General features: G+C 50.6%; 1 protein-coding gene across 1 annotated transcript in view; it reads right to left on the bottom strand.

The window, feature by feature from the left end:
• Positions 1-921: 921 nt before the first annotated feature.
• Positions 922-17,716, bottom strand: part of MORC4 (MORC family CW-type zinc finger 4) — an 18,856-nt gene continuing 2,061 nt past the window's right edge. Inside the window, exons 2-16 of the mRNA XM_026083974.1 lie at positions 17,115-17,247; positions 14,903-15,120; positions 14,009-14,156; positions 12,779-12,941; positions 12,379-12,507; positions 10,412-10,531; positions 9,617-9,708; positions 7,877-7,975; positions 7,384-7,512; positions 5,327-5,404; positions 5,032-5,101; positions 3,355-3,536; positions 2,063-2,783; positions 1,564-1,847; positions 922-1,137 (exon numbers count right to left, since the gene is read on the bottom strand). Of these exons, the coding sequence (XP_025939759.1) occupies positions 984-1,137; positions 1,564-1,847; positions 2,063-2,783; positions 3,355-3,536; positions 5,032-5,101; positions 5,327-5,404; positions 7,384-7,512; positions 7,877-7,975; positions 9,617-9,708; positions 10,412-10,531; positions 12,379-12,507; positions 12,779-12,941; positions 14,009-14,156; positions 14,903-15,120; positions 17,115-17,247 (2,720 nt within the window). The 3' untranslated portion in view covers positions 922-983. The remainder of the gene's footprint in view (positions 1,138-1,563; positions 1,848-2,062; positions 2,784-3,354; positions 3,537-5,031; positions 5,102-5,326; positions 5,405-7,383; positions 7,513-7,876; positions 7,976-9,616; positions 9,709-10,411; positions 10,532-12,378; positions 12,508-12,778; positions 12,942-14,008; positions 14,157-14,902; positions 15,121-17,114; positions 17,248-17,716) is intronic.

The following is a 17,716-nucleotide window of genomic DNA, read 5'->3' as shown; positions in this document are numbered from 1 at the left end:
TGGTTCTTTAACTTCTTCCCATGAACCATGCCAGAGGTGGGACATGGAGCTACAGCCCCTCCTTGGTCTGAGTGTGGCCGTCATTCTGGGTCATGTCTGGCTACTCTTAAGCCCCTCATCTGCCCCCGAACACCCCACGTTCCTCTACATTCCCATTCCTGAAAGGGCAGCCGTGCTGCTGGCTACAAAGAAGCTAAGAAAATAAGCCTAACAAGAAAGTTGAATGGGAGAAGCTCCCATGCAGGACAGCACCTGCTCAGCCACGCTAGTCAGCGCCTTGCAGCAGAGCTGACTGCACACCTTGACGTCACTGTACCACCAACGGTTCCCATAGCTACATGGGAAGACAAAATTAGCTCAAAGAACCTTCTCTCGCTCCATTATTTAACAAACAAAACAAAGATGCACTTAGGAGAAAAATGCAGGCAGGGACCCAGTTTAGCTGCTGCCTGGGCTCATCAGGCCTGTAACTGGAGATGGGCACCTGGAGAGCCAGGGTCCAGCTCCTGAGGCCCACCACCGTGCTGCTGTAACAGGGACTGAGCCAGCCAGCCACATTAGTCACAAGAGAACTCCTGCCCAGTGGCACAGCGTGTTCAGGTTGTGCTCCCCTAGGATGCTTCTTGTATCAGGTGCTGGGCAGTCACTGCCAGGTTTCCCTGCCTCTCCACTACTCAATCCAGAGTGCTGAGGAGCAGAGAGGCCTTCAGCAGTGTCCACTGGCCAGGCAAGACACAGGCTGGCTGCGCAGAGCCATGCCCATGCTGCAGTCTCCACTGCTCCCACCACCACCGGGTTTCCGCCGCCAGGGGAACCCCAGCCCCCAGTTACGGAAGCAAAGAGCCATGCCAGTCCTGCAGACCAGGACAGGGCAAGAAGGGAAAACCCTTGCCCCACCAGAATGATGGCCTAGAGCACAAGTAAAGCAACCAGGGGTTTATTAACGATACTGTACAAAAGGCACAGTGGTAGGAGAGAAGGGACTACTCCAACATGCGGTTTGTCTCCAGTACAGTCTGCAAGATCTCATCCACCTGATCTGACTCAAAGTTAATCTCCTGGAGCTCCAAGTGAGGGAGGACCAACGAGAGAAGCCAGCTCACATTCATACGCAGGTTCTTAAGTTTCTCCATAACGCTGTGGGCAAGAGGAGAAAAGTCAAGAGAGGAGTCAGTGGCATAAGCCTGGATCCCGTCACACACTCAGCTGCTGTCCTCCTTCCTACCAGGAGTAGCACGTGCCCCAGAGGATTCCTTGCTCCACCCCACTCTTATCCCCACTACAGACCCGATGCTGTGCAAGTGATTCAGCAAGAACATATCAGTGTAGGACAGACCAGAATAGACAAACCACCTTTTTGTATGGCATTTTTGAAGCCTGATCAATTATTTGGATTCATCTGTTGATTCCACCCCCTCACAACAGCAAGATCTTCAGTTATAATCCAGTCACCAGTGTGATGGATACAAGGGTAGCAGTGTCCTATGGAAATGGCAGCCCACAATTACTCTTGCCCTCTCCCCCACTTTAGGGCCAACGGGGACAGCCAACCCAAGTTCTGACCTCTTCATGTCTCCTCTCTCTGGGCCCCTGCAGGAAACCTGTGCCTCCCTGAGCACCTCTAAGTGCATCTCTGTCTCCTTGAGTCTCTCCATCAGTTCAGCCTTCTCCTCTGTGGACCTTTCCAGCTTTGCTTTCAGCTCCTGCACCTCAGCTTGGCGGTAACCCATATGTTTCTTGCTCCAGTACAAGCCTTCAGTCTCCTGAGCTCTGAGCACTGCCAGTTCTTGCTGGCTTTTCAAGAACTCTGTTTTCAGGTAACACTTCTCATGCTCTATTTCCTCCACCTGAAATGGGAGAGGAAGGTGCATGCATAGGAATGACACCAATCAGCAAAATAAAAAGAGCTTTGCCAGGCCTGAAGGAGAAATGAAGAGTCAGCAGATAAAAGAAGCAGCCCACTACCTTCTTTATAGAAACATCTCTCCTGCTCAGCCCACTTTGACCAGCCCTCTCCAGTACCCTCCTAACCTGCTGGGATGCACAACCACAAATTAGTTACCTTGCACCGGAGCAAATCCCGCTCTGCTGAAATATTCTTCAGTTCCAAAGAGATATTCTCCATTGCTCTTCTCATGTCCTCCTGCTCTGTTATATCCTCCTGCTCCCCTGTGTTCAAAACCTGCAATTCTCCTCCTCCTCTGTCTCCAGTCCTGAGGCATGGGGCCTTCCCCACCTTTGGCCTCTCAAGTCTCTCCTTCCACCCAAAAGGGAAGAGCTGAATGGGAGCCTCACCACTTGCAGCAGCCTTCGAAACACCAACAACCGCCACAAAAGGTCTCTTGTCCATGTCCTTTGTGCTCCTGTACGTGTTCACACAAACGTTCAAGTCTGCAGCCTGTCTTTCTGCTATTAAGTTTGGCATTTGGTCTTCCAGCTCTCCCTGGACCATACCAGTCTCTTTCTGATCTCCTGCTGAGCTACTGGGCGATGCTGAAGTCTCTTCCCTGTGGCAGCATCCATCCCAGTGCAACGCACTGTTAGCATGGCTGGTGCTGCTGAGGGTGCCCGGCAGCCCTTGGAGCAGATAGCTGTGCAAGCTGCCTCCTACATTTGTCTCCTGTTTTATGCACACAAGGTCTTCCCTATCTTGGTAAGGTACTGAAAAACTCTTCCGAAGGGGGAAAGGAGGCAGGCTGGGACAAGTCAGATCTGGGGGTGAAACCTCCCTCCGCTCCTCATGCTTTTCCAGTAGCTCTTCTTTTATGGTCAAGTTGGGCTTGCTATAAGAGAGAGAGAGAGGGTGAGCAGGCAGGAGTGCCCCAAATCCACAGCACAGCTGACCTCTTCCACCAGACAATTCCTGTTAGCTACGTGCTGGGGGAGAGACAAACCAGCAATTTCGTAGGACCACAGGGATTACAGTGGGACACAGCCCACTGCAGGGGGGAGCCCCTTGCCAAGGCTGCCATTGGGGTGGAGGCAAGAAAGAGTTTGTCACAGGGCTGTGAAGGTATTGGCACTGACTGACAGAGAAAGGACACTGGCTGAGGTGAAACTGGGAGTACTTAAAAATACCAACTTGGCAAGGGTTTCTGTTCCTCCCTCTGTCCCACCTTGCTCCACTTCCCTGTCCAGACGTCAGAAAGTGAAGGAGCATTTGAGTCCCACAAACCCCTCTCAAACAGAGAGGATGGGGAAAAAGACCAAAGACAGATCCACTGGCTTTGGTCAGTGCTCCTTCCACCAAACTGCATCTCACCAAGCCTTTCCACACTGGCCTTGGTACAGACCCAAACATGGGGACAGAGGATGGTAAAGGTGTGGAGCAGGAGCCTGCAACCTACCACCTACCCTGCTGTCAAGAGGGTGTTTGGTTCCTGAGGTCCAGTTCCTATCTGCCTTGCAGTGATCTTTTTGAGAGGAGGGGGAGAGGCAGCAGTCCCGTCAGCAACCTTCTCCTCAGTCTCCAGCTTCACAGCACAGGTGAAACTGCTGGTCCGAGCAGGCCAGGACACTGATGCAGGGGACGACACCTGGGGAAGAAAGAAGCATTTAAAAAAGGTAAGATAACAGCCCACAATATGCCAGCTGCACTATGGGAAACCAAGCCTTAGCCAAGAGGAAAGAGGCACGAGAAGACAACTGAGCCCCTTTTGAGCAGGTTCCACCAGACAAGTATTAAATCAAGATGCCCTAACCAATAACCATCCTTGGGAAGCAACCAGTGGAGATCAGTTCCCAGTCCCTCAGACCGTGCCCTCTAGCATCCATTTCACCAGCAGCGACTGGCCCCAGTCCCAGCAGTCACACTCCAGGGAGCTCTGCCACCTGCGAGCCCAGCACAGTCCTCCTTGCAATTAACCAGCTTGCACCAAATATTCACTGATGCTGTCCCCAGAGCAAACAGTGCTCCCTTCACACCCCACTATCTTATACCACAGGTGGCACAGTTCGTGTTTCAGGCTGCAAGTGTGTCTCCTTGATTTGGGGGATGGTGCTTTAGTTCCTCCGTGCTTCGACGAGGCACTTGTTGCTGTGCCGTGAGAGCTTGCATGCTTGTTATAGATAAACATGCAACAGACAAACCAATTCTCTTTCTACATACATGCACCTGAGATAACATGAGATGACCATGTCATGGAGGAAAAATCAGCAACGAAAAGGAGAGATGCTGCTACATCATGGAAGAGATGACAAACGTGAGTGAGGACAGAGTTACTCCCAGAGAGCCTCCAAGGTTCAAACCAGAGCAGATTCTCTGTGACAGTTATCAAACTCTCATTTACTTACGTGTACTGCAATAGGCAGGTTTATTAGAGATGGCTCATAGGAGAAAAAAGGTGTGCGTGGGGGGTGAGAAATCCCCTGTCCTTACCAGGTTTGTCCTTTCCAACGCACTGAGAAAAAGACTAGTCTAGCATGCGACATGAAGGTATCTTTGGGAAGAGGGCATGCAGAGAGACTAGGCTGGGGTTGGAGGGCCACAGAAGACATCTGAACACCATGGTGAGGGTTGGGAGGGAACTGTCCCTAATGAACGGCCAACCTGATCACACGCTGCAGTGTCCAGAGCTGCCTGGAGAACCCATCCCGGGCAGCCGTGTCCAAAAGACAGATCTCCTGAAAATTCAAAACATCAGAGTCTTTATACAACTGGTTAACCTGAAAAAGGGGAAGGAGGCCACACAGAATCAGCCCTGCAAACCCAGGAGAGGAAGCAGGGAGCTCACCGCATCCTCTTCCAGCCAGGTGAGACAGTAATGAACTCACTGGGACTAGGCAGGACAAGATCAGGATGTGCACAAGAGCTGGGACTGCCCTGATCCCTGTTAAGAGTTTGAAGCATGTTCAAGCTGTGCATAAATAAGAATTATCGTCTCATTTTATATGATGCTTCATCATCATCACATGTTGGCTTCTCTCTCGGCAGAAGGAGGGAAGGAGGACAACAGCGAGGCAAGGATGAGAACCTGCCAAGCCCCACAGCACCGAGCAGGCTCTTCCCGTGCTGTCTCCCACCTGTCTCACCTGCTGTTCCATGCTCTCCCCTGATGACAACGATGACGACCTCCTTCTCTTCCTCTCTGCACTCAGATCCCTAGACCATGGAAGGGAAAAATGGAGCAAGTGTGCTGTCATTCTGAGAGGTAAGACATTCTCTCTGCCAGGAGATGGAGCCTGGGATGCAGGAGAAAAGCAGCAGACATCTGCACCAGCAGTGACCACGCAGGAGGTGCCACTGCTGGGCAAGGAGACACCTGACTTCCCTCTTGCCTCCTTGCTCCAGGTAGCTGAGTGGCAAGGTGGAACCGGACATCCTCACCCCTTCCTGCATTTCTGGTTGTAGCTGGGGCTCTTCTCCTCATCGCTGGCTTCCTGCTCCTCAGGTGCTGAGCAGTTTCTGCAAAAAGAGAAATCCACCACATTTCAATATGTGAAAGAACAGTTTGGCTCCCCCTCCCATCAAAAATCTCCATGGTTTGGGCATCTGTCCAATGTCTCTAGTCTTTTAGGATTTCAGATAAGGTAAGACCATGGAAACAGTTGAAGAGTCAAACATTGCATTTAAGGGCAGAGGGAGAAAAAGAGCCATTTGACTCTCAAAATAACATAGATGAAGAGCAATGAAGTACAAACCATGAGCCCAGAGTTCAGCACATCAAATAGCATGCCAGCCATTTCTGTTTCAGTTTCGAGTTGACTGAGAAATGCATCATAGACAATGTGGGGAGCACAGACCACTAATACCAGTTGCTTCAAAGGAAAGAAACTGCCACAGTGATTAATTACATGGCAACAGCCTATAGGAGAAGTTCCCTCTTATATGTTTGCAGCCATGTCCTGAAGCACATGGTACAAACCCTTTATATATGAGTTTAAAAAGAAATTACTGTGGATTTATCTCAAGCTGCTAAGTCTCCATCACAACTGCTTGTTCATTGTCACAGTTATCTTTACATCACATCCCTCCTACTTGCACTTCCTCTCCTCTGACAGAAGTGCTGCCCTACTTCTCAGGATTTGCACAGACCACCCTTACACTTTTCAACCTGGCTGCCCACAACTGAGGAAAGCATCACAAGTATGGCTGTACCAGGGACTCCAGATAGAAAGTTTCTAATATTCTCTAGCCTTTATATAAACCTACTATCTTTACAACTTCTTGTTGGGTTTATCTTTGCTTTTCTGACAGCCACAAGTACTGCACAGATTTTTACTGAAATATCCAAAATATTCTTAGGCTTCCCTCCTCAGATGATACGGCTAACTTAGAAATGATCTGTATACCTAGGCAATCATAATTATTCCTTTTACAGCACATTATTTGACTACCCTGCTCTTCCATTACCTTGCTGTCTGATTGTTCAGTTGTTCATTTGAAGCAGGTCAGTCTGAAGATACTCACAAGCCCCACAGTCCATTTGTCTGGCCTGACACAGAACTCTCTCTCATCTGTAGTTTCTTTTGCTTCTTTTTCCAGATCACTGACTTTAATGCATTAAATAGCTTTAAATTCAGGCAGTCCTATATTAACCTCCTTCTCTGTTGAAAAGTGGCTTTATTATCTAGTTTCTAGGCCATAAAAACTTCCCCCTCTCTCCCCAAAGCCAAATGATTTCCTTAATGGTTTATCATGAAGAATGTTTTATTACAGACTTTGTGGAACTCCAAACTTCAGTAGATAAAGGCAATTCAGACATTTAAATTGATTGCTGGAGCTTGTTAAAAAGAGAAAAGGATTTTCAGTAAAATCCACCTGGTTGGTCTCAGTCACAAGTTCTTGTATCAGTTCTTTCCATTTAGCACTTCAGTAGATGCTCTTGGTAGGGGAATTTTTTTTAAATTCTCCAACAGGTCAGCAGATTTCAACAAGAAATCATATTTTGTTATTAGCAGTTATTGACAGTTATTCAATTGGCACATTTAACTAAAACCCATCAAATCCTTCATACATCCTGTAATTTAAATGGCCAGTTTCTTCTAGCTCAAAGTCTGCTATTTTAAGCATATCAGGAAAAAGAGGTCAGGCAGCGACCAAAGTAAGCATGTACTAAAACAGTGCTATAAATGCTGGCTTCTGTTTAAGGAAGAGACAGAATGCAAACATACTAAGTCTGAAGGAGAATGGGAACAAGCTACCAACAAGTCTTTCAGTAGGATTCTTGTTTTCCCTCCATACCTGCATTTTTCCAAGAAGAGACTGGAGAAATGCCAGTACAGACCTGACTCATACAATCTCCTATTTTAAGGAATCTCTGTACTCACAAGTGCATGGACAGAAAACAGGAACCCACACATTTGACACAAACCATCTGTATTTCAAGGATGTGGGATGGCAGCCGAGAAAAGTCACCCAGGACTCTATCTATGAGTTCCTACCTGTATTTGGGGAGAGGATGGAGATAGCAAAACCACTTTTCCGGTAATGATGTGAGATCAACCTGGTCAGGGAGTTTCCTCCATTTCAGACACTCCTCACACTGCACCCATGTCTGGTCTGGTCTCTCTCTGCAAAAACCAACACATGGTCTAAATATCTCAGGTGTGGAGCAAATGCTGGGAAAGGCTGGTCAGTGCAAGCACTGCCACCTGACCCTGAGGTGGTCCCAGCCCATTCGGCACAGCACATGGCATAGTCTGGGGCTCTGACGTTCCATCTGCTCTCCCAGAACACCCTGCCCATGGCGTGGCATCCCTCCCACTAACCACGGGGCCAAACTCCATGGGTTCAAACCTTGGCTCCCAAAATAAAGGAGGGATCCAAACACCTCTTTGCTGCCTCTGACCCTCCTGGTGGCACATCCCCACCCCACCTTGGCCAAGGGAAACTCCCAGGCTGTTAGTGCTGACAAAGATCAGAGCTGGCTCTCACGCTATTATGCAGGCTGCATCCGCACTTCCCAAATTCATCTGGGCCATCTTCGCCTTCCAGTAGGCGTTGAGTTTCTGCCCCAGCACAGCGACCGTCCGTCTGGAAGGGAAAACACAGTGAGAAACCAGGCAATCCCACCAAACAGCACAAGAGACAGCACAAGGAACAGCAAGGACAAACACAAACCTCTCCCCCAAGAGCCCAACTCAGACTTGGAATTGCAGGTTTTAGATTGGCACCTAAGCAGCCCCACCGTAGCACCCACCCCACAGCGGCAAAAAACGTGCCAATATCATCGTAAAGCATTCAGACTTTCTCCTCCACTCTCCAAGGGCAGCTCTGCTGCCTCAAGCGCTCCCTCACCTCTCTGGAGTGGCACTGATTGGAGTTCAGGGTTGCATACACCTCCCTTCCAAACCAGGGCAAACCCAAGGCCTTGCAAGGGTCCCGAGGGCCAAGCAGTGCACGGGAAGTCACTCGTCCTGGTCACAAATGCATGTGTAGCATGAAAACATGCTAGACTGCATCAAATGGCCATGCAGACCCAGACCAAACCTTCGTGGCTAATGAGGTCTGACTAGCCCTACCCCAATTAGTTCTGCACAGACTCAGGCTCGCCCTCCTCCCCTCACACCCCAAAAAGGGGCCATCACCTCCTTGGTATTCTGTTATTAAACACGTATTACAGCACTAGGTCGCACCAATGAGAGCCAGGGCAGCAGAGACCACCCAGCCACGGCTCTGTGTTCAGAGAGACCCTGGCCACTCTCAGAACCAAACATGCAACCCAGCCCTCGCAAGGCTCTCGCTGCGATTCAGTCTGCAGGAGAGCACAGGGCACTGCAGGCAGGACGTCAGGTCCTTCCCTTCATCAGTCCAGGGGTGTTTTCTTGTACATCCTTTTGCTTATCAGCAAATTCCTGGGGTTGGGCTGAGAAAGACCCCTGCCAATCAGCAGCACAACCCTCCTACACCTCAAAAAGTTGCAGATAATCAAACTCCAGTGTTAGCAAAGCCTGGCAGGGGGAGGAAGCAGAGATGTCCACAAACATTGCACCTCACAGCCCTCACTTCCTGCTGAGGAAAGGGCCCTGCAAACTCAGTCACTAAAGCTCTGTGCTATTTACTCTAATTTAAGAATAGTTCTCTAGCAGCATAGCAAAAATAAATTGCTTTGGTCTACTCTGTCCCAGTCTCGCTTAACCCTGCCCCAGGTTTCAATTTGCCCAAGTCCCTTTCCCAAGCGCAGCCCCCCTGACACGTGGAGCACGGGACACCAGGAAGCAGGGGCTGGCGCCCGGAGGGAGAGCACTGCTCGCTTCTGCTGTGCTCCTTGGCTGGAGGCTCCCTGCAAGCATCTGACCTTCCCTGCTGGCTTTGAGGGACTGTTCCCAACTTGGGCAGCTCTGCTGAAGTGTACACAAATGCAGACACCGTTTTATTTTGGAGGGGTTTCCTTAGGGCTGGATTCTTGTGGGGGAACATGCCTGGATGCCAAGGCTGGATGAACACACAGACTGCGTCCACGCTTCAACTCAGGGCTCTATGCTTGCACCACGCTTCCCAGGCATGCAATTCTTCTTGTTCTCTAAGGGCATCAGAGATGGAAAAAAATGGCCTGGTCTGGAGCTACTTCAGAATAAACAGACCTAAGAACATGTGTAGCAGCTCAGAGCGAAGGCTGTATCACAGCAAAACCCTCCCCAAGCAGCAGCAGCCAGGGGCACAGGCCTCTCTTACCGGTACTCTTTGCTTTCTTCAAAGTCCTGTTTGTTCTGTGCTGGTTTCAAGAAGTTGCATTCAATTACCCCAATGACACCCACGCCTTCTCCCTGCATTGGGGGCCAGCAGCGAAGGGAAAGAGCTGTTTTAGACAACTCTGCTCACAACAGAAAAGAAAGTAGTCCTCTGAGGAGAGCTGACACCCTCCTCACCCCCCAGTACAGATGTAGGCAAACCCATGGCTCGGGTGTTACACACCAACGTATGAGCTGCATTTGGCTAGCAGCATTCACAAGCCCCGCTGGCAAAAATCCCTGCAAGGGTATTTGCAGTATGTACTGAAGCTTTTCCTTCCAGAACACAGAGCACTGGCTGGCTTAAGTAACACGCCAGAATTATCTGTGGCTGAAGGTGTGCCACAGTTCTGATATACTCCCACAAGATAACGGCTGGAAGCAACTGCTTCAGAGCCAGCTTCCCATCAGAGCTGAGGCTGTCCTGCCAGAGCAGATCCACCTGGATCACCCTGGGGGAGAGGCCAGCTGCCTGTCCTCTCACAGCTCCTCCAACCACAGCAGCATTACACACCAGCTGGACACCTCTAGTTCCTAAAAGCCAGATAGGCACCCACTATGGAGATGCACACGCTGACCTGATTCTTGGGACATAGCCTCAGAAACACCAGGTCTCCGGGCTCAACTCTGGCCACTGTGCAATAGGGAAGCAAAGATCTACAACAAGGTTGTTTTTTGCAAAGCCCCATTCTCCCCTCTCCCAAATAAAAAAGGGAGAAAGACCGGTCCAGTCACTTACCTTCCTCTGGCAGCCCACTTTCTCATAGGACTTGATGAGCCGGTTGTTGTGGTACATCATGATCCCATAGTGGCTTTTGTTCTTGCAGTTGAATCCAAAGGTGATCTTCACTCTTTTGTTCTGCAGAAAAACTCGTCAAGGGAGCAATAAACCAGGAGTTCTGGGAGAGGCAGGGGTGGGTGGGGGGATGCAGACCCCAACCTCTGGGGGAGGCCACAGCACTGAGCGGCCCCCGCTGCCCTCCTCGGCAGGGAAGCAGCACGCAGCCTTGGCCCACTTCGAAGGACAACCCCACGCACGCAGCCAACAGTTGCAGATAACGGCAAGCACAACCGACTGGAGGTGAGCTGGGCACAGCTGTACCGAGCACAGCCAGCCTGCTACTGCCAAGTCAAAATACGCGTCAGTTAGAGCTCCCATAAAGGCTCCGATCCTCATTTATATTACACTGATAACAGAAGAGTCAAGATTTGGCCGAAGAAACAGCCTCAAAGCGTATCACAAACAAGATAACTAATGACTAAATTTTACTTGTGATTAAAAGATACAATAGCTAATGTTTACAAAACTAAAACAAACACACATGGTCAAGGCTGAAGAAACCTTAACAACTAGTAATAACACCAAGGTCCAGCACAGAAGAAAGAGTTCACTTTCAGCACCCTCCAATTTCACAAATTCAGTTCTGGACAGACTGTTATTAGATGGGGAACTGTGGTTTTTAGGATTAAAATATTTAAATAATCACTTACTGTTTAAAGATATTTTTAATTTGCTTATTTCTTAAAGTCAGAGCTTGTGTATTTGCAATGTTCATAGACATTGCATGCCTTCCACTACATGCCACTGTATATAATAGATGTTATCCTCCAGATCTCAAGGAGCTATTATTTCATGCACACTCACTATGAAAAGTCAAGGCATCTTTGACAGCAAATGGAAATCCACCATCATTATAGTTTTCTAACCTCCAGTTTGCTGCACTTCTGCAAATCATCTCAAAAAAACAGTGGCTCAGCAGTTGCCCTGAAGAGGGCAACTAGTGTGCAAAATCTTAACTACTGGTAAGCTACAAAAGCAGGAAAAGACTTGTGTTTTCATTCTCCAATTCCTGACTGAGTAAATAGGGATGGAATTTAGGCAAATAATATTTTTTCACATTTGATGCAGACACTGATATAAGCACAGAAACTTGGGACACAAAACTACCTTTAAGCATATGAAAGGAGGGGGGAAAAGATGCTCAGATGTAGTTCAAAACAGCTTAAGCAAAATTCTTTCTGGAAGCCATTTGAACATATTTGATGGCCATATTGGCTTTGACCCAGACACACTCTTCTCCAAAAGGATGTGTCAACAGATCAGCCAGAAAAGCCAGTCTTATTCCCAACCACCCAATAGGGGAGGAAAAAAAACCACCCCAAAACATCAACACACTCTAAGAACTCAAATTAGCAACTTCTAGTCAGTCAGGAAAAGCAAGCAACTAACTGTTGAGGAATGGGACAGAAAGGCTTTTCTGGTCTCTGCTCTCACTTTTGATAAAGTGTTTTTTTCCACTGAATTGAAATAATATTGACATTTAAAATATATTTGCTTTTTCCCAAGCAAAACTGACCAGTCAGCAAAAGCCTTGAGTCCCTCCCCACCCCATCCTCCCTGGACACAGCACATTGGCCTCATTGCATGGCGAGAACTGGCTCAAGTTCAGTGTGAGCCATGGCATGCCCTGCTCCAGCAGGAGCAGCCTTGAGGGATCCTTTCTACCTTCACATCAAGACTTGGCTTCTCAGAGGTGACCAGAAGACAGGAAGGAGAAGATAAATCAGCCTGTCTATTTGTTTAAATACTGTATTTCTCTATGCACCGAGAGCAGACCTAAACCTATCCACAAGGCTGATCTGGACCTTACAGAGTGCTGAGGCCGCTGTGAGAGCAGAGCGCTGAGAGGTTGGCAGGAAGGATACAGCAAAGGTGGGCTTGTATACATCATATTCGATGTTGGCCAAGCTCTTGGAGACCAGCTGAGTGTTCACCTTCTTCTGTCGCAGGACGATCTGCATGCGAGGCTTCAGGTACAAGATACTGCAATATGCCTGGGAGAGGGGACAACACAACAGAACAGGAGGGATGAATTCCAGATATGGGGAAGACATCAGACACTCAGTCAGTCCCATATAGTCATTTTCAGGCCAACCCAAAATCTGCTTTGGATTCCACATCTTTCATCCCCTGCAAGGCACCAGAAGAGGGTGGTCCACCATAACGTGACACTAGAGGGACGGGTTACCCACACTGCCTGCCTGGGAAGCACGGAGCAAGCCTGGGGAAGGGCTGCCTGGCTCCCTTCAGCCCTCGATAACTCACCCGTAATGAGTATTCTGTCTCCGGGGCAGGAAACTCTTGGACCATCTCCTGACAGGGCAGAACCTTTTTGCTGGGAATCTCCACGTTCTCTGCAAGGAAGTCTGCTAACCGAATATCATACTCATCTGTATCAAAATCCAGCTCTGGCTTCCCATCTTTATTTCTGAAAAACACCAGAAGCAAAAATAAGGACAACCTCTTCCATTCATCCCACACCAGGGTCCAAAGAGGAACCAGCTTTAACACAATCACACAAGAGTCTCGCACCTGGAAGGACAACAGCTTAGCGGGACTCCACTATAGGGAAATCAATGACTAAATCCATCCCTTTGCTCTTGACCCTGGTGTCAGGAGACACAGCTTCCCTGAGCAGTCTGCTCTTCTGTATCAAGGTCCCAAGGGAACAGCAGATAAAGCAGTGTCTTTCACACAGCCCACAGATCTCATTAGTCAATCATTTAATTACAGGGGTTTCTATGCAGAACACCAAAGCAGTAGAACGTTTCACAACTGTCTTGATACACAGAAATATGGAAGTTTTCCCTTGCACAGAGGGGAAAAAAGAATGAGTTTGTAACAGACAGAACGAGATCGATCTCTCCCAACTCCCAGGGCAGCATGCCAAGCACTCAGTCACACAGAGGGAGGGGGGGAAATCCCTGTGCTCATTCCTCCAGCACTTCCCGGGGGGGGGGGGACACAGCACACACTGAAGGAGGCGGCAATACCTCTGCCCATAGCATAAATGCTCCTGCAAAGCAAGCAGTGCTCTGGTGGCTCCGGCCACAGGAGGGAAAGGGAGGAAAACGAGCCACACTCAACACAACGCCAAGTCCCCTCTATCAGCGAAATCCCCACTATTCTCCACACACATTTTACAGCAAAAGACAGTTTCTTCTGATGGTCCAAGGCAATCAGACTCTTGTGCAAACTCAATGCCCACAGCACAAGTGCTGCCAGGGAAATCTCATGTGCTGAAACTCCCCGGCCCCCTTCCCACAAGCAGGCTGGCGCTTCAGAGCTTGGACAGCAAGCAGCAACAGCAGGCAGCCCAGCCCCAACCCGGTCTCCATCGGGAAGCAGGCAACCGTTTCACGTAAGAAGTGGCTGCGCTGGATGAGTGGGCTTCAACCCCCCAGGCCGGGACTGCGCTGAAGCCGCCTGTGCTGCAAGCTCTCCCTGCCTTGATCAGGGCACAGTCGCCTGCCCGCCAGCCCCTCCAACCCATACCTGCGGATGTTCCAGATGAGGATGCGCGTGCCCTTCTTGCCTGGGATAGCATCAAACTGTGCCAGCAGCTCCTCCCTGGTGTTGAAGAGGGTATGCTCCAGGATGGCCTCCAGGCTGGGCACAGAGTCTTCAGTAACAATTATTTTCTCTAGAAGCCACAGGGTCAAGGAGAACAGGGTTGCCTAGTCCCCCTGCAAAAAGGGACAAAAAACCCCCCAGCTACAAGGACCCAGCCCCAGGCCTGACACCCCAGAGAAGCGCAACCCACTATGGTCTCAAAGAAAGACTGAGCCAGCACAGGCATGACAGCAGGGTGTTTTGCAGAAAAATACTCCAAGTACTGAGCTGGGTGGGGGGAGCGGATGCAAGGCAGCAACGTTGTGCCAGCCGATAACGAAAGGGGCTGTGCGAGCAGCGCTGCGAAGCTGCATGACCTTGGCTCCCTTGGCATAATGGCAACACAGCCTGAAGGTATTCCAGCACACCAGGGCAACACTGAGGGATGTTCCTGGTGCAGAAAGGCAGCATGGAGCAGAGCTGCTGGGCTGGGGAGGCGTACGTGGGCCTGCATGGGGGGAAAGGGACAGAAACACGTAGTGCACAGGTCAGCAGCATGACAGCAAAGGCTTTCCAGGAGCCAGGCTGGCCTTGACGAGCAGCAGATACGCCCACCAGATGCACAAGTGACAGCAGCATGCTGAAAGCAGGGTCTGCTGCAGAGATGCTCCAGGTGCAGCACCCATTGCAGTTATTCCCACCCTCTCCAAGCATTGCACTGTGTGGGGGGGGCCTAGAGGCAGGCACGGGCAGCCGCACCCTCAGTACCGTGGCAGGGCCCCCCAGGACCCTTCAGAGGGGGGCGGGCAGCTCAGCCGCCCATCTGTGAAAGGATACTGTTTTGCTGGTTGAACGGCACCATGGGGACAATCACTGCCTCCGCATGGACACGTTCCAGGTAGGTCTGGGAAAGCAGCCCCACGCTGAGGGCCCCGCCGTTCTTGGTGAAGACAATGGCATCCTTCCCCAGACGCATGGAGCCAGACTTGAAGCCATTTCCGTACACCCCGATGCAGGGATGGTTTCTCTTCACAGTCTTCTCCGTGAAACCAAAGCTGAAAGTAGGCAAAGCAGAAAGGGACTGGAAATGGGGAGAGCCTGCTGCACTCCAGGCCCAGGTCCACATTCCTGCCTGAAGCACCTGGCAAAGGGAGCTCAACTCCCATCCAACAGGCAGAGAAGCAAAGACTCAGGGTGCAAAGAGGTTTCTCTGCTACAATACCACCCACAGCATTGCAGCGCATGTAAAGAAGCCAAATCTCCTACCTGCCAGTCCTACACTCCCTCCATCACGCACCGAAAACCACACCAAGGGAGGGGAAGTGCTTTCCACAGTGAGGGACTCCAAGCCCTAACTAACCCAAAGCACCTTTACAATGTTTTTACGTTAACAGACAAGGAAATCAAGAGGCAGAGGAGCAAGGCAATCTGCAGCTCTGCACACCCAGGCCGCCAGCCGGCCGGGGAGACCTCATGTGCCTGTTCTTCCTAACCCTGCACCAAGCTCCATCTCTGGTCTCCTCTGGAATGCCTGCACCTGCGCAGGGATGGCCTGCTCCTCCACCACACACCAGGGCGGGAAGCGGCAATAGGGAAAAGAAGGAGTGTTCTTTCGTGATTTTGCTACACTTCAGCCTAACCTGTTCTGAATTAGCCCCAGAGCAGCTTACAAAGCATTGTGTTCCTCCCCGCCGCCCTCTTCTTGCCCTCTTGCTCTGCCACAGGGGAAGGATTTTGCAATGAGCATCCAGCTGCCACTGCAGTATCGCACCAGGGCTTCCCCAAGCTCACGGTCTGTCGCCCTCCCACTTCGATCCACAGATGCACTGGGGCTAGCAAGAGAACAAGTGCGAAGCCCAGGGCATCTCCTCCTTCCGTCACAGCACGGGCAGGAAGGGGCCAGGGCTTCTGGTTTTCACTTCCTGAACCCCTCTCACTTTTCTGAAGAGCTGTGGTTTTGCACTTGCTGCAATTAAAGAAATTACAGTTCCTCTGCTTTGTTCCCCCATCTTTTTGCTTCTATCAAACAAAATGGTCGGACAGGAACAAAATTAAGCCCCAAGCCCTTCACTCCCACCCTGGAAATGACTGCGCTTTGCAACAGCCAGCTAGAAAAGGAGCAACTCATGAAGCAAAACTGAAGCCTGGACATTTTGCAGCAGCAGTAGTTCTGGGAGAGGAACAGCCAGGGTCAGAGCAAGGAGCAGCCCCAGCCAGGAGCCATCCCTGCCCACATGGGCACTGCCAGCAGGAAGAGCAGGGCTGGCAATAGCAAGAAAGGAGACCCCGGGGGTAGGCTGCAAGCAGCCTAGCACCTGCAAGCAACAGAGTGATCTCCTAAATAAAAGAGGCAGGTTATAGGAAGAAACAGCTTTCTGCTCTGTTTTGCGACTTCAGAAAAATGTATCAGTCACTTGACAGCGTTTCCTCACTGTAAGTAGCACCTAACGTCCTGAAACTGAAATTTGTCATCACACAATGTCACACTTCAAATCTCTGCCATTAGCCTGTTTCATTCTCTCTCAGCACTACCAGAAAAGCCTTCCTTACATCACAGAGAAAGATTAATGCAATATAAACACAGCTTCTAAAGCCACAGCTCACTTCAGCATCCTCGGGGTAAGGCAGATGAGAGGGGAAAACTCCTCTCTAATGTGAGTCTGCAGAAAAGGGCTCCTGGTTTGACTTCAGGCACATATGTTCATTTTTAAACAGATCTTATCCACATCCCTGACTGAAAGCACCTACTCTGCCCACTGCACAGTTTGCACAACATGGCTCCAAATGGCTTACAGCAGGGTGTTTATCAAGTAGAAAGCTGGCTACAAGTCCCTAGACTACCTATTACATGTTGAGGCAGACCGCGCACGTGTGTAAGAGCAGTTATCTTAAACCTTTGCATGCTGGGAGGATGAGGAAGGAATAAGTACGGAGAGATGTATGCATTAACATTGGATGACTATGATCCGGGGGCCAAAAGTGTCAACGCTCGCAGGAGCGAGGAGAGTCCAGGGCGGCTGCGGGACGCGGGCGGGAGCGTAGCTCATACCTGAGCATGCGGTGCAGTTTGTGAGGGGTCATTCCTGCCCCGTTATCTGTGAAAGTTAGACAAAGGTGACCCTTGAGCTCCACAACGTCAATGCAGAGAAGCTTTGCCGTGACGCCGGGATCTGAAGCATTGTCTGCAGGAGGAATAAAACCGGGCAGTCAGAAATACCCTGTTACTCTCAACCCTCCCCAGCCCCCTTTGCACTCTGGTCAATTCTGGGGAGCAAAAGCAGTTTCCTGAATCTTTTTTTCCTCCAAACACAAGGGCACGCCTAGAAAAAGCAGCACCCCCGTGCTTGCTAAAGCCACTGGTGGCAAGGGAAGGCGCGCCCGCCGTCGCGGAGGGAGCGGGAACGCGGTGCGCCACGCTCCCCAAGGCCGGCGCGACACTGGCCAACGCGGCCCGCGCCGGGGCTGCGCGTTACGCCAGCCCGGCCAGCAGTCACTGCAGGCGACTACTGGCAAAAACCCACCCCGCGCTACAGAGGCGCCGCTCTGCGAGCCCTTTGGGAACGAGAACAAGAGCCAGGGAGCGGGAGCCGTCGCGCCCCGAGCAGCGCGCAGGGCCGCAGCCGCGCGCGGGGCCGGTGCAGCCTGCGCAGG

This window comes from Apteryx rowi, unplaced genomic scaffold (assembly GCF_003343035.1).
Source record: "Apteryx rowi isolate R43461 unplaced genomic scaffold, aptRow1 scaffold_1180, whole genome shotgun sequence".
NCBI classification, from domain to species: domain Eukaryota; kingdom Metazoa; phylum Chordata; class Aves; order Apterygiformes; family Apterygidae; genus Apteryx; species Apteryx rowi.
This window is presented reverse-complemented; position numbering and strand designations above follow the sequence as displayed.